Source organism: Neoarius graeffei, chromosome 1 (genome assembly GCF_027579695.1).
Source record: "Neoarius graeffei isolate fNeoGra1 chromosome 1, fNeoGra1.pri, whole genome shotgun sequence".
Lineage (NCBI taxonomy): Eukaryota > Metazoa > Chordata > Actinopteri > Siluriformes > Ariidae > Neoarius > Neoarius graeffei.
Window position 1 is genome coordinate 44675239 of NC_083569.1, and position 15201 is coordinate 44690439.

Here is a 15201-nt window from a genome sequence, read left to right on the forward strand (position 1 = left end):
CCGGGTGCTCCGGTTTCCCCCACAGTCCAAAGACATGCAGGTTAGGTTAACTGGTGACTCTAAATTGACCGTAGGTGTGAATGTGAGTGTGAATGGTTGTCTGTGTCTATGCGTCAGCCCTGTGATGACCTGGCGACTTGTCCAGGGTGTACCCCGCCTTTCGCCCGTAGTCAGCTGGGATAGGCTCCAGCTTGCCTGCGACCCTGTAGAACAGGATAAAGCGGCTACAGATAATGAGATGAGATAAATAGTAACATTTGAAACTTCCTGGTGTGTACCAGCATGCCACTTCTTACAGAGAGGAATTGTGTGTTAGATGTCAACTGTGATGATGCTGATTAGGATCATTCATAGAAATGTAGCTGGGTCTCGGATGCGTTATTCTTAATCTTTAATCCGAAATGCCAGCAGCAGTTGAATGCCAGTTATGTGTTCAGACTCAGTTAACAGACATGGTTCAATTCCTATGACATACTTTAATGTCAGATTCTTTCACATCCTACAACTGTTGGTGCATGTTACTTACACAACTAATGAAGGAGTACGGACCTGAAACTACTCTAAAGAAACTTTGTGTACTATTACAAAAGTCTAACCTCTATGTTCACAAATCTAGACATAAATGGGGCCTTTTCACTGACATCACAGATTTTTGTTTATCACGCAGCATCCGCCATATTGCCGGGCAAATAAAGAAACATAGTCACGACAGTTAATAATGAAAATCGAGACGACTGCAGTCAGTACAATCTCTCTGAAACTATTAAAAATGTATATTATACCAGCAGATCACATTACATCCAAAAGCTGAAACATGCAGGCATCACAAATCCATATAATTTACCCACAAATGTATTTATTTATTATTTATTCTGCCCGCTGCGCTTGCACTCTTTTTCTCTCTCTCTCTCTCTCTCTCTCTCTCTGTGTGTGTGCGCGTGTCAACTGCTTCAGATGCAGAGGAGGAATTTGACTATGCTTGTGTACATGTGACAGAAATAAAGGCTTCTTCTTCTTAATTTATCCACAAATGTATTTATTCCACTTGAAAAGTGTTCAGCAAACCAGCTACTGGATTTGGGACACTACGACACAGAGCCAGAGTGGGTAATCGGGAGATTCGGGAGGATTCCCGATGGGCTGGCTCATGTCAATCTCAAATTTGGGCTGGTTGGATGGAAAAAATAATTTTGACACTTATCTAATCTTCTTCTTGCATTCATTCTCCATTCATCTGACAGCGCAGCCCCTACAGCGCAGTAGATTAGATGGGTTCTACCATCTGATGAATTCTCCCCTCCCAAATGTTTAAGTTGTCTTTTTTGGAGCGGTAAAATTAAATATAGCAACAGAATAGTGCGAAGCGTCAGTGATGTGGTGATGGAGAGCAGGAAGCGGTCAGGTGGAGCCGAAAAGGCCAGGACAAAAAGAAGAAAGGCGTTGATGCTGCCAAATGTGTGAAATTAACAGACCTGTTTTCCAGAGGACAGACCTCAGTTGCAGCCGGTAAAGAGAAATATGGAAATAATTTTGTAGCCTACTGTCAGTGTAAGGCTATTGTGCAACGTTTGCAATGTCAGTTTAGCATTAGTTTATTTTGTAGAGCCCAATACACACCATTAAATCACAAATATCCATTTTCAAGCTGACAATAATAATAACATAATTTACAGGTATAATTTAGTGTGTACTTCACCTCACTGTGTGTTCACTGTGTGCATTTCACTAATTCACGATTGGGATAATTGCAGAGACCAAATTTCCCATTAAATAGCATCTCATTAATGGAATGTTTTTGTAGCGTCGGAGCAGCAAACCCCTTCTGACGCTACTGATGATCCCGAGGAGGCCATCTGTGTTTATCTGATCCTCTCACAGTATAACCTCCTTACAGATGCTTACCATGTAATTGGGCTGGCATATAAGTTTCTGTTGACCCTTTCAAGCACTCAGGTTGCATGCGAGCGGAGCTTCTCTGCATCTTTTTTATGCCTCCGCCACCATAAGGTGCAGGAGGCATAATGTTTTTATGCCTCCGCCACTGTAAGGTGCAGGAGGCATTATGTTTTCGGGTTGTCCGTCTGTCCGTGCGTCCGTCCATGCATGCATGCGTCCATCCCCAAACTTTGTGAACACCATATCTCAAAGGCTAATGAAAGGAATTTCACCAAACTTTCACCATTTGTGCACTTTGGGACAAACATGAACTGATTAGATTTTGAGATCAAAAGGTCTAAGGTCAAGGTCACTGTGAGGTCAAATGTCTGTCCGAAAACCTTGTGAACACAATATCTCCAAGGCAGATGAAAGGAATTTCACCAAACTTTCACCATTTGTGCATTTGGGGACAAAGACAAACTGATTAGATTTTGAGATCAAAAGGTCTAAGGTCAAGGTCACTGTAAGGTCAAATGTCTGTCCGAAAACCTTGTGAACACAGTGTCTCCGAGGCTAATGCAAGTAATTTCACCAGGTCAAGATTACTGTGAGGTCAAATGTCCATCCCCAAATCGCAACTTAATAAGGCGTGTAGTCTACCGGGCGGAGGCATCCCCATCGACGCCATTGGCATCGAGTTCTATCTAGTTTTTCCCTCCTCTCTCTCCCCCCTTCCTCTCTTTCCCATATCTTATTCTTTTTATATTTGTATATGTAAGTACTTAATTTATTTTAATTTATCTAGAAGTTTTTCTCTATTTCTTTTCTCTGTTTATCTGTTGTGATGCTGCTGGAATCTTAATTTCCCTGAGGGAACCCTCCCAAAGGGATCAATAAAGTTTTATCTAATCTAATCTAATCTAATCTTTAAAATGCGTGAAAAATAGGCTACGAAGCTCACTGTCTCAGGAACTCTTGGAGGCGTTCATGTTAATGTACACAGAGAAGGAAATTCTCATGTCTATAGATAATGACACCGTTATTAATAAAGTTGCAGAAACCAGTGCACTGCTTAGGAGGCTTTTGATGCTGTAGGTAGCCTAATAAATATGCATGTAGTCAAGCTACTTATGAGTTTAGTATAAATCTAAACAATAACAATAGAGCATTGGGAAGAAAAATGCTATTTTAATTTCAAATTATTTTAATTACAAATTATTGCTCCTGTACAAAGATAAATACGTTTTCATCTTTATCACATATTTTTTTTCCTTTTAAATATTTATCTGATTTAAATTTGAATTAAGCATATTGTTTAAGTGAAGTGCTTTCTGTTAACTTACCAACGTATGCCTGAACTATAAACAATAAAAAGGCATTGTAAGAGCGAGCTGCAGTTTCATTTATTCAAAGTCCTCCTGATGGAAAAAGTGGGCCGGGTTTGGGCATGAAACTCCCGGGCTGAAAAAGGGGCCCACTCCGGCCCTGCTACGACATCCTGAACTATTTAGTACAACCCCAATTCCAAAAAAGTTGGGACAAAGTAGAAATTGTAAATAAAAACAGAATGCAATGATGTGGAAGTTTCAGAATTCCATATTTTATTCAGAATAGAACATAGATGACATATCAAATGTTTAAACTGAGAAAATATATCATTTAAAGAGAAAAATTAGGTGATTTTAAATTTCATGAGAACAACACATCTCAAAAAAGTTGGGACAAGGCCATGTTTACCACTGTGAGACATCCCCTTTTCTCTTTACAACAGTCTGTAAACGTCTGGGGACTGAGGAGACAAGTTGCTCAAGTTTAGGGATAGGAATGTTAACCCATTCTTGTCTAATGTAGGATTCTAGTTGCTCAACTGTCTTGAGTCTTTTTTGTCGTATCTTCCGTTTTATGATGCGCCAAATGTTTTCTATGGGTGAAAGATCTGGACTGCAGGCTGGCCAGTTCAGTACCCGGACCCTTCTTCTATGCAGCCATGATGCTGTAATTGATGCAGTATGTGGTTTGGCATTGTCATGTTGGAAAATGCAAGGTCTTCCCTGAAAGAGACGTCGTCTGGATGGGAGCATATGTTGCCCTAGAACCTGGATATACCTTTCAGCATTGATGGTGTCTTTCCAGATGTGTAAGCTGCCCATGCCACACGCACTAATGCAACCCCATACCATCAGAGATGCAGGCTTCTGAACTGAGCGCTGATAACAACTTAGGTCGTCCTTCTCCTCTTTAGTCCGAATGACACGGCGTCCCTGATTTCCATAAAGAACTTCAAATTTTGATTCGTCTGACCACAGAACAGTTTTCCACTTTGCCACAGTCCATTTTAAATGAGCCTTGGCCCAGAGAAGACGTCTGCGCTTCTGGATCATGTTTAGATAGGGCTTCTTCTTTGAACTATAGAGTTTTAGCTGGCAACGGCGGATGGCACGGTGAATTGTGTTCACAGATAATGTTCTCTGGAAATATTCCTGAACCCATTTTGTGATTTCCAATACAGAAGCATGCCTGTATGTGATGCAGTGCCGTCTAAGGGCCCGAAGATCACGGGCACCCAGTATGGTTTTCCAGCCTTGACCCTTACGCACAGAGATTCTTCCAGATTCTCTGAATCTTTTGATGATATTATGCACTGTAGATGATGATATGTTCAAACTCTTTGCAATTTTACACTGTCGAACTCCTTTCTGATATTGCTCCACTATTTGTCGGCACAGAATTAGGGGGATTGGTGATCCTCTTCCCAGCTTTACTTCTGAGAGCCACTGCCACTCCAAGATGCTCTTTTTGTCCCCAGTCATGTTAATGACCTATTGCCAATTGACCGAATGAGTTGCAATTTGGTCCTCCAGCTGTTCCTTTTTTGGACCTTTAACTTTTCCAGCCTCTTATTGCCCCTGTCCCAACTTTTTTGAGATGTGTTGCTGTCATGAAATTTCAAATGAGCCAATATTTGGCATGAAATTTCAAAATGTCTCACTTTCGACATTTGATATGTTGTCTATGTTCTATTGTGAATGCAATATCGGTTTTTGAGATTTGTAAATTATTGCATTCCGTTTTTATTTACAATTTGTACTTTGTCCCAACTTTTTTGGAATCGGGGTTGTATTTGGGATTTCTAAATAAACCAGAGAGATGCTAAAGGCAGACAAAAGTACAGATGCCTACCAATATTTCAAGGCAGGTTTCATGCCAGAATGTTATGGGAAATTCCTGATAAAGAAAAATACCTTATTATGACAAAGATAAGCTCAAACATGGACTTCTAACAGTAATAAACAAGCCAAGGCCTAGATCTAGCATATTTTATGGTGTTTAGCCGAGTCTACATTATCAGTACATAACAAACGTGCTGCTAGTCGAACCAAGCATGAGGTCTAATAAAATATATCACGTGCAAAGCCCACATCCAGATAAACATTTTAACGTTCATACATTTGCCATTTGACATGTTTTTTTGTAGTGCAATAAAGCTGCTAAGTATGACACACTTGTGTGTGTACCAGTAGACTGTACCAAACAGGGCCAGAACATGCAACCTGTTAAAAACTTTCCCATCTAGACCAAAGTTCTGTCCTTGCTACATCAACTTACGGACTTGTTGAATGTTAACTTGCGTAGCCGAGGCTAGCTCTAGATCTACAGTGGTGCTTGAAAGTTTGTGAACCCTTTAGAATTTTCTATATTTCTGCATAAATATGACCTAAAACATCATCAGATTTTCACACAAGTCCTAAAAGTAGATAAAGAGAAGCCAGTTAAACAAATGAGACAAAAATATTATACTTGGTCATTTATTTATTGAGGAAAATGATCCAATATTACATATCTGTGAGCGGCAAAAGTATGTGAACCTCTAGGATTAGCAGTTAATTTGAAGGTGAAATTAGAGTCAGGTGTTTTCAATCAATGGGATGACAGTCAGGTGTGAGTGGGCGCCCTCACACATCACACATTATCTCTAGCCGCTTTATCCTTCTACAGGGTCGCAGGCAAGCTGGAGCCTATCCCAGCTGACTACGGGCGAAAGGCGGGGTACACCCTGGACAAGTCGCCAGGTCATCACAGGGCTGACACATAGACACAGACAACCATTCACACTCACATCCACACCTACGGTCAATTTAGAGTTACCAGTTAACCTAACCTGCATGTCTTTGGACTGTGGGGGAAACCGGAGCACCCGGAGGAAACCCACGCGGACACGGGGAGAACATGCAAACTCCGCACAGAAAGGCCCTCGCCGGCCCCGGGGCTCGAACCCAGGACCTTCTTGCTGTGAGGCGACAGCGCTAACCACTACACCACCGTGGAGTGGGCGCCCTGTTTTATTTAAAGAACAGGGATCTATCAAAGTCTGATCTTCACAACACATTTGTGGAAGTGTATCATGGCACGAAAAAAGGAGATTTCTGAGGAGCTCAGAAAAAGCATTGTTGATGCTTATCAGGCTGGAAAAGATTAGAAAACCATCTCTAAAGAGTTTGGACTCCACCAATCCACAGTCAGACAGATTGTGTACAAATGGGGGAAATTCAAGACCACGATTACCCTCCCCAGGAGTGGTTGACCAACAAAGATCACTCCAAGAACAGGGTGTGTAATAGTTGGTGAGTTCACAAAGGACCCCAGGGTAACTTCTAAGCAACTGAAGGCCTCTCTCACATTGGCTAATGTTCATGAGTCCACCATCAGGAGAACACTGAAAAACAATGGTGTGCATGGCAGAGCTGCAAGGAGAAAGCCACTGTTCTCCAAAAAGAACATTGCTGCTCAGCATAAGAACCTTATCCCATCTGTGAAACATGGTGGTGGTAGAATCATGGTTTGGGCCTGTTTTGCTGCATCTGGGCCAGGACGGCTTGCCATCATTGATGGAACAATGAATTCTGAATTATACCAAATTCTAAAGGAAAATGTTAGGACATCTGTCCATGAACTGAATCTCAAGAGAAGCTGGGTCATGCAGCAAGACAACGACCCAAAGCACACAAGTTGTTCTACAAAGAATGATTAAATAAGAATAAAGTTAATGTTTTGGAACGGCCAAGTCAAAGTCCTGACCTTAATCCAATCAAAATGTTGTGGAAGGACCTGAATCGAGCAGTTCATGTGAGGAAACCCACCAACATCCCAGAGTTGAAGCTGTTCTGTACGGAGGAATGGGCTAAAATTCCTCCAAGCCGGTGTGCAGGACTGATCAACAGTTACCAGAAACGTTTAGCTGCAGTTATTGCTGCACAAGGGGCTCACACCAGATACTGAAAGCAAAGGGTCACATACTTTTGCCACTCACAGATATGTAATATTGGATCATTTTCCTCAATAAATAAATGACCAAGTATAATATTTTTTATCTCATTTGTTTAACTGGGTTCTCTTTATCTACTTTTAGGACTTGTGTGAAAATCTGATGTTGTTTTAGGTCATATTTACGCAGAAATATAGAAAATTCTAAAGGGTTCACATACTTTCAAGCACCACTGTTTGGGACTGTTATAACTGAATGGCCTTGAGCTAGAAAAAGTGTTAGGAGACATAACAGGTGCACAGAGCTTTCATACTAACCTGATATAAAATGTTCTCTACACACATGGGAATGCTTTGTTATTATCCAGTCTTCCTGTTTAACTGCAGCTCGCCATTTTTCTCATCTTTCTGGGTTTGCTGGGAAGTGGTGAAAAGTTAAATGAGGCTTATGTCCATGTCTGTTATTCCATCCAAAAGCACTACAGGTCTCTGGCATTGTTCTTTTAGATGTAACTTCTACAAGTTTATCTGTAGATGTTTACTGAACTGGGCTTACAGTCACTCGCGTCTACTGGTGCCGGTCACTGGTAAATACAAAGCTCACCAGGCAACATGGCCATGTAAACAAATCTGCAGTTATGATGATGTCATGTGAAAGGCTCTTAGAGACATAATTACAACCCCGATTCCAAAAAAGTTGGGACAAAGTACAAATTGTAAATAAAAACGGAATGCAATAATTTACAAATCTCAAAAACTGATATTGTATTCACAATAGAACATAGACAACATATCAAATGTCGAAAGTGAGACATTTTGAAATGTCATGCCAAATATTGGCTCATTTGAAATTTCATGACAGCAACACATCTCAAAAAAGTTGGGACAGGGGCAATAAAAGGCTGGAAAAGTTAAAGGTCCAAAAAAGGAACAGCTGGAGGACCAAATTGCAACTCATTCGGTCAATTGGCAATAGGTCATTAACATGACTGGGTATAAAAAGAGCATCTTGGAGTGGCAGCGGCTCTCAGAAGTAAAGATGGGAAGAGGATCACCAATCCCCCTAATTCTGCGCCGACAAATAGTGGAGCAATATCAGAAAGGAGTTCGACAGTGTAAAATTGCAAAGAGTTTGAACATATCATCATCTACAGCATAATATCATCAAAAGATTCAGAGAATCTGGAAGAATCTCTGTGCGTAAGGGTCAAGGCCGGAAAACCATACTGGGTGCCCGTGATCTTCGGGCCCTTAGACGGCACTGCATCACATACAGGCATGCTTCTGTATTGGAAATCACAAAATGGGCTCAGGAATATTTCCAGAGAACATTATCTGTGAACACAATTCACCGTGCCATCCGCCGTTGCCAGCTAAAACTCTATAGTTCAAAGAAGAAGCCCTATCTAAACATGATCCAGAAGCGCAGACGTCTTCTCTGGGCCAAGGCTCATTTAAAATGGACTGTGGCAAAGTGGAAAACTATTCTGTGGTCAGACGAATCAAAATTTATAGTTCTTTATGGAAATCGTGGACGCCATGTCATTCGGACTAAAGAGGAGAAGGACGACCCAAGTTGTTATCGGCGCTCAGTTCAGAAGCCTGCATCTCTGATGGTATGGGGTTGCATTAGTGCGTGTGGCATGGGCAGCTTACACATCTGGAAAGACACCATCAATGCTGAAAGGTATATCCAGGTTCTAGAGCAACATATGCTCCCATCCAGACGACGTCTCTTTCAGGGAAGACCTTGCATTTTCCAGCATGACAATGCCAAACCACATACTGCATCAATTACAGCATCATGGCTGCGTAGAAGAAGGGTCCGGGTACTGAACTGGCCAGCCTGCAGTCCAGATCTTTCACCCATAGAAAACATTTGGCGCATCATAAAACGGAAGATACGACAAAAAAGACTCAAGACAGTTGAGCAACTAGAATCCTACATTAGACAAGAATGGGTTAACATTCCTATCCCTAAACTTGAGCAACTTGTCTCCTCAGTCCCCAGACGTTTACAGACTGTTGTAAAGAGAAAAGGGGATGTCTCACAGTGGTAAACATGGCCTTGTCCCAACTTTTTTGAGATGTGTTGTTGTCATGAAATTTAAAATCACCTAATTTTTCTCTTTAAATGATACATTTTCTCAGTTTAAACATTTGATATGTCATCTATGTTCTATTCTGAATAAAATATGGAATTTTGAAACTTCCACATCATTGCATTCCGTTTTTATTTACAATTTGTACTTTGTCCCAACTTTTTTGGAATCGGGGTTGTAATTTCCTGAAACACATTGTTGTCTGGACCTTTTGAAGTTTCTTGTGTAACATTCAGTAACGTTGATGGCAATCTAAAGATTTTAAGCTCTTATTCAGAGGGCTATGAATGACAAAGTTAACTGATACGTACGAGTAAATATTGAATTATATATTCAACACTCTTTTATGTGATTGAATTTGATCCTTATTACAACATTTACACAGAGCATTGTGTCTCAGAGCAGAGCACGTGCTCGAGATGAATGGAGTGGCTGTATATTGCCAGCTGAAAATACTGGACCAAGCTCAGGTGGTGGGACTGATGAATTGATTTGGGTTTGTTTTTGTGTTTCTTGTAGGCTTTAAACAGAGGGATCGCGACAGTCAAAGAGGATGCAGTGGAAATGCTGGCCAGTTACGGTCTGGCCTATTCTCTGATGAAGTTCTTCACTGGGCCTATGAGCGATTTCAAGAACGTGGGTTTGGTGTTCGTCAACAGCAAACGCGACCGGATTAAAGCCGTCTTGTGTATGGTCGCTGCCGGAACTGTAGCCATCATCTTCCACACGCTGATAGGTTAGTCTGAGGATGTGTCCCAGAATTCACTCTGACAAGTAACAGTCATCAAAAAGGTTTGCTAATTGGGATTGTATATAAATATGGGTCATAAAGAAGAATGTCTTAAAGGGCCACTATGTAGGATTCAATAAACCGAATGCACCTCCTTTACCCCTCCCTTTTCAAGCGTATATTAGAACATACAGTGGCTGTCAGGTGCCCAGAGCATACTTTCAATACTTACATTCACACTCTCTTGCTTTTTCTCATGCTAAATAATAAATATCAGCCTCCATTTGTCCAAATTTTGGTTCTTGAGCTTGTTAGCCAGTACCATCAAACACTGATTCCTCTTCTTCCTTCTGCCTTGTCTTCCTTTCTTCTTCTTCCTTCTGGTGCTTCCTTCGGGAGTCATGCTGCCACTTATAACAAGAGTCATCAGATGACATATCCCCACATGAAACTCCACTCCAAATTTTCCTAAGTTGAATTGGTAGCCATGGAAATACGGAAAAAATAAAAATCATAGAAATCCCAAAATGTCAAAAGGCACAACTCCTGTAGTCACTTAACATAACTGTCAGGTCTCGTGAAAAAAAATTCCTAATAGTTTTTGAGTTATGCTCCGTAAACTAAAATGTTTACAGATGGACAGGCAGACGGACGGACAGACAGACAGACAGAGTGATAGCTATTTCCCCCCGCATTATATGCCGAGGGGATAAAAATGAGAAACAGAGAAAGCGCTCTCTGGAGGTTTGACCATTTTGGGCTGCTGTAGCGGCGCAACGTGGCAGCTCTGTGGAAGTGAACCCGCACCCTATGTAGATATACTAAAGGGCTCATTCTAAGCTTACAAAAGCACAACAATTTGTAATTACAAATAATTATACTCGAATCTAATGAAAATATATTCATGATTACTATATTCCATTTCTGCTAATAGAGACCCCTAAAGCCTACATAGTGGACCTTTAACTTGCCTGCTAGCTAATCAGAAGTTAGCACAAGACTCTGTTAAAGCCTGACAAACAGCACAGGGACAGGCAAGAGCAGGGTTCAAATTATGAATTCATCTTTGTGGGGGTCTCGTGAAAATAAATAAATAAATAATTTAGAAAAAAAAAGAATGGTGTGTGGACCTGGCAAGTAAATATATTAATAAATGGCTTAACAGGTGCACTTTCTGTGAGTAAGAGGCTACGTGATTCGTTAGGCTATACTTGCATACACACAAGAGTAGTCTTTTTTTATTGTTTTTTTTTTACATATTGTTTTTGCTATTTTCCTATAGTGTACACTTTAAAGGAGAACTGAAGGCAAATTTTTTATTATCAAAATTCTCATCTCATCTCATTATCTGTAGCCGCTTTATCCTGCTCTACAGGGTCGCAGGAGCCTATCCCAGCTGACTACGGGCGAGAGGCGGGGTACACCCTGGATAAGTCGCCAGGTCATCACAGGGCTGACACATAGACACAGACAACCATTCACACTCAATTTAGAGTCACCAGTTAACCTAACCTGCATGTCTTTGGGGGAAACTGGAGCACCCGGAGGAAACCCACGCGGACAACATGCAAACTCCGCACAGAAAGGCCCTTGCCGGCCACGGGGCTCGAACCCAGACCTTCTTGCTGTGAGGCAACAGCGCTAACCACTACACCACCGTGCCGCCCTATCAAAATTCTATTTATCTCATTTTATTAAATATAGGAATGCATTTTTGATAGCTATTTTGTCACTGCTATAGCAAGTTCTGAGTGTTTGAAATACGCTATGTAATATATCAGTCCATATGTCAAAGCAATGGGCGTAAATGAGATTCGTTGAGACCTGTGCGAGACATCGTAGGACGGAAGTAAAACGTACAGCGCAAATCAAAGTGACCAACATCTGCCAATGCTGTCAAAAGATGCGCGCGCCCTCTTTCGAATGCTGACGTAATCAAGCTGGAAGTTTTGTTTGTTTTTTTATAGCAATCAGGAAAGTTTGAAAAAAGTAGGCAGTAATCGTCATTTAAACTCGTTTTTGTGCAATATTTTGTTTGGAAAACAGTTTTCAAAATGGCGGCCACACCTGGCTGACACTTCACGTTTCGAAGTCTCGCACAAGTCTCATGAAGATCGCGCGGATAAGCGACGCCTGCCGTGGACCAAACGAACTACATTCAACGTGGCTAAAAACCGAACAGGCCGATAAGTATAATATTTAATTGCAATTAGTTGCCAATACGAGTCACGATATAAGGTTACTACAACCGAAAACGTAACTGAATAGCACGTTCATTAAGAAATAAAGCAAGTTTAAAAATGACTTCAGTTCTCTTTTAAAGGGATCCTCCAGTGGATTTACTCTTAAACTTATGTTAAATAAGCATATTCGTAGATTTCAACAGTCAAACATTCATTTTCAGAGCCCAAATACTGTTCTAGAAAAATTAATTTTTATTAAAATGCCAGATGGGCCTCCTGCAGAAGTGACGTATGCGATGACGTGACTTAGTGGAAGCTTGTAGCAACTCAGCTGTTTATATCCTCTGCTTACATCGTGGTTTTGTTAATAGAGTTTGAATGAATCATCGAATGAGACACTTTCATCTCGCAACAAAGAACACTGGATCAGCTTGTCTTCAAAGACAACTGTTTCTGTCTGGATTTCAACAGTGACTGGTTCATCTGTTTGCACAGCAAGCAGATCCCTCTTTCCGGTCAGTTCATGCTCCAAGCACATAAATGAAACTGAAACTAGCATGAAATAAAATTTCGGAAATTTCAAATGAGTGAGTTTCATGCAAAACGTTCTGAGTAATTCTCTTATCTGGAGTATAGTCGACCTGAAGCTCAATTGAATGCTCCGTCTCTTGATCTGTCAGTGATTGTTCTTTAACATTGGTGTTTTCTTTGTTACCCGTATTTTCTTCCAGTATACGCTGAAGAGCCTACAACGCGTCGGAATGCCGATTACAATTCACCAGGGATGGATCCAGACCAATGCGTGTGCAGAGATATATGCACACCACTTGGCATCGGTCATTGGGCATTTGTTTACTTTACTGCTAGCCGGCTATATGGGCTATAACTACGCTCAACCGTGGTCGTCATGGGCCGTGGCTGGCCTCTTCGGAAAGGGCTCGGTGTGCTGTATGCCCTTGTGAAAATCCATAGCGATCTGGTAAAATTAGTGAAAATATTTCTGCAAATGTGCATCTGTCAGATTCTTGGGCTGGATCCGTCCCTATTATACTATACTATTCAAAAAAAGTAGGGGATATTTTATTTTGAGATCCAAATTTTCACATATACAAAGGGATACGAAAGCATGTTGTATAGTTCCTTACTGAGGAAGCATTTCCAAAGAAATTCATCACCCAAACACATCAATGACACTCTCATGATCAGCACGGGATGCTACTGATGATCAAGGGGGTCGTGCCACAAATTTGCATGACTCTGAATTGGAAGGTTAGAGCCACTCCAAAGGAAGATTTTGAAGAGAAAGCATCAGATTATCAGTGGTTGAAGTCGTTAATTAAACAGAGACCATGCGCCGTCTAACACAGGATGAGAGGTTATGTGCCTTTGGCATGCTACAGGTTGGCACAAGACAGGTCGTTGTGGCAAGAGCATTGAATGTTTCCCAGTCTGTCATCAGCAGATTATGGTCCAGACATCGTGCTACAGGGTCTGTTCAGGATAGACCACGATCCGGTCGACCAAGGGCAACAACTCAGGCTCAGGACAGATTCATCCGCACTATTGCCTTGAGAAATCGTATGGTAACAGCAAATCAGATAAGGTCTCAACTTCGAAGGGATACTGGCTTGGTAGTGAGTGGCCAGACCATCAGGAATCGACTGCACAGATTTCACTTACACGCCCGACGTCCTCGTGTCATTCCCTGTTTGAGGGATCGTCACATTAGGGCCAGACTCCAATGGTGTCGTCATCATCAACGCTGGGATAATCGCCGATGGAACCACGTAATGTTCTCAGATGAGTCGAGGTTCACTGTGGACTTCCTGGACAGACGCAGGAGGGTTTGGTGCCGACGTAACGAACGTTTCCATGATGTTAACGTCATTAGACATGATCCGTATGGGGGTGGCTCTGTAATGGTGTGGGGAGGCATCACTGCTGCCGGCAGAACAGACTTGCATGTTGTTGCTGGACATGTCACAGGGCAGTACTACCGGGACAACATCTTGGCACCCCATGTTGTGCCGTTTGCACGTCGTTATGGCCGCCGTTTCATTTTCCAAGATGACAATGCCAGATGTCATAGGGCCAGGATCGTTACAGATTACCTCCAGCAGCAGAATATCACCAGATTACCATGGCCAGCACTCAGTCCGGACCTTTCCCCCATCGAGCATGTCTGGGACATGCTTGGACAGCGGCTACGCCAACGTCAACAACCTCCTGCCAATGTCCAAGAACTTGCTGCAGCATTGCAACAGGAATGGAATAACATTCCCCAAAATGACCTGGGACGTCTCGTTAGGAGTATGCCACGCCGAGGGGGTTTTACCCGCTACTGACTCGATTTCAAAATGGTGGTAAATTTGCTGTGTGACCCTGTGTTTGTGTTGACCCTTATTCTGGAGAATCTGTCCTTTACTGACTGTACACAGGGTTTCTAATAAATTGACAAATGTTTCCTTAATGTTTTTCTGTCATTTGTTTCCTTCCTGACCTCATGATCTGCATTTCATTCTACTTGTAAATCCAATATCCCCTACTTTTTTTGAATAGTATACAAAGAATCACCAGTAGAACAAAGTCGAAACTAACCTCCCGGTGTTGTCCGTGTTGCCGCTCAGCACTGCATCAGTGGACTTTTGGAGCTAAACCAATGGGCAAATATTGTTGGCGCGGCATTGTCTTTTCTTTCTTTTTATTCTGGAAGCCCTCATTAATCTTGCTTTTAATTCTATCGATTCATCAAAACAGGATGATTCAAAATGTTCGGAGCATAAGTAGGGCACCGCAGGCAGATTGTTTTGAAGTCTTCTGATGGCATGAATCCATTTCTTGCGAATAGTCGGACGATTCTGGCCAGGTAATTCTTTGTAGCATCATTTTGGCATTTATATGCTGAGCAATGAGGCAAACTTTACTTATTTTAAAGACGTATAAATTCGGTAAAAAAATATTTGTAAAACTAAGAAAACCACGATGTAAGCAGAGGATATAAACAGCCAGGTTGCTCCAAGCTTCCACTAAGCCACGTCATCGCATA

At 41.7% G+C, this 15201-nt stretch overlaps 1 protein-coding gene across 1 annotated transcript in view; it reads left to right on the forward strand.

The window, feature by feature from the left end:
• ankhb (ANKH inorganic pyrophosphate transport regulator b) overlaps nt 1–15201 on the forward strand; it is a 106687-nt gene that overhangs the window by 24862 nt on the left and 66624 nt on the right. Inside the window, exon 2 of the mRNA XM_060923087.1 lies at nt 9762–9978. Coding sequence (XP_060779070.1) covers nt 9762–9978 — 217 coding nt within the window. The remainder of the gene's footprint in view (nt 1–9761; nt 9979–15201) is intronic.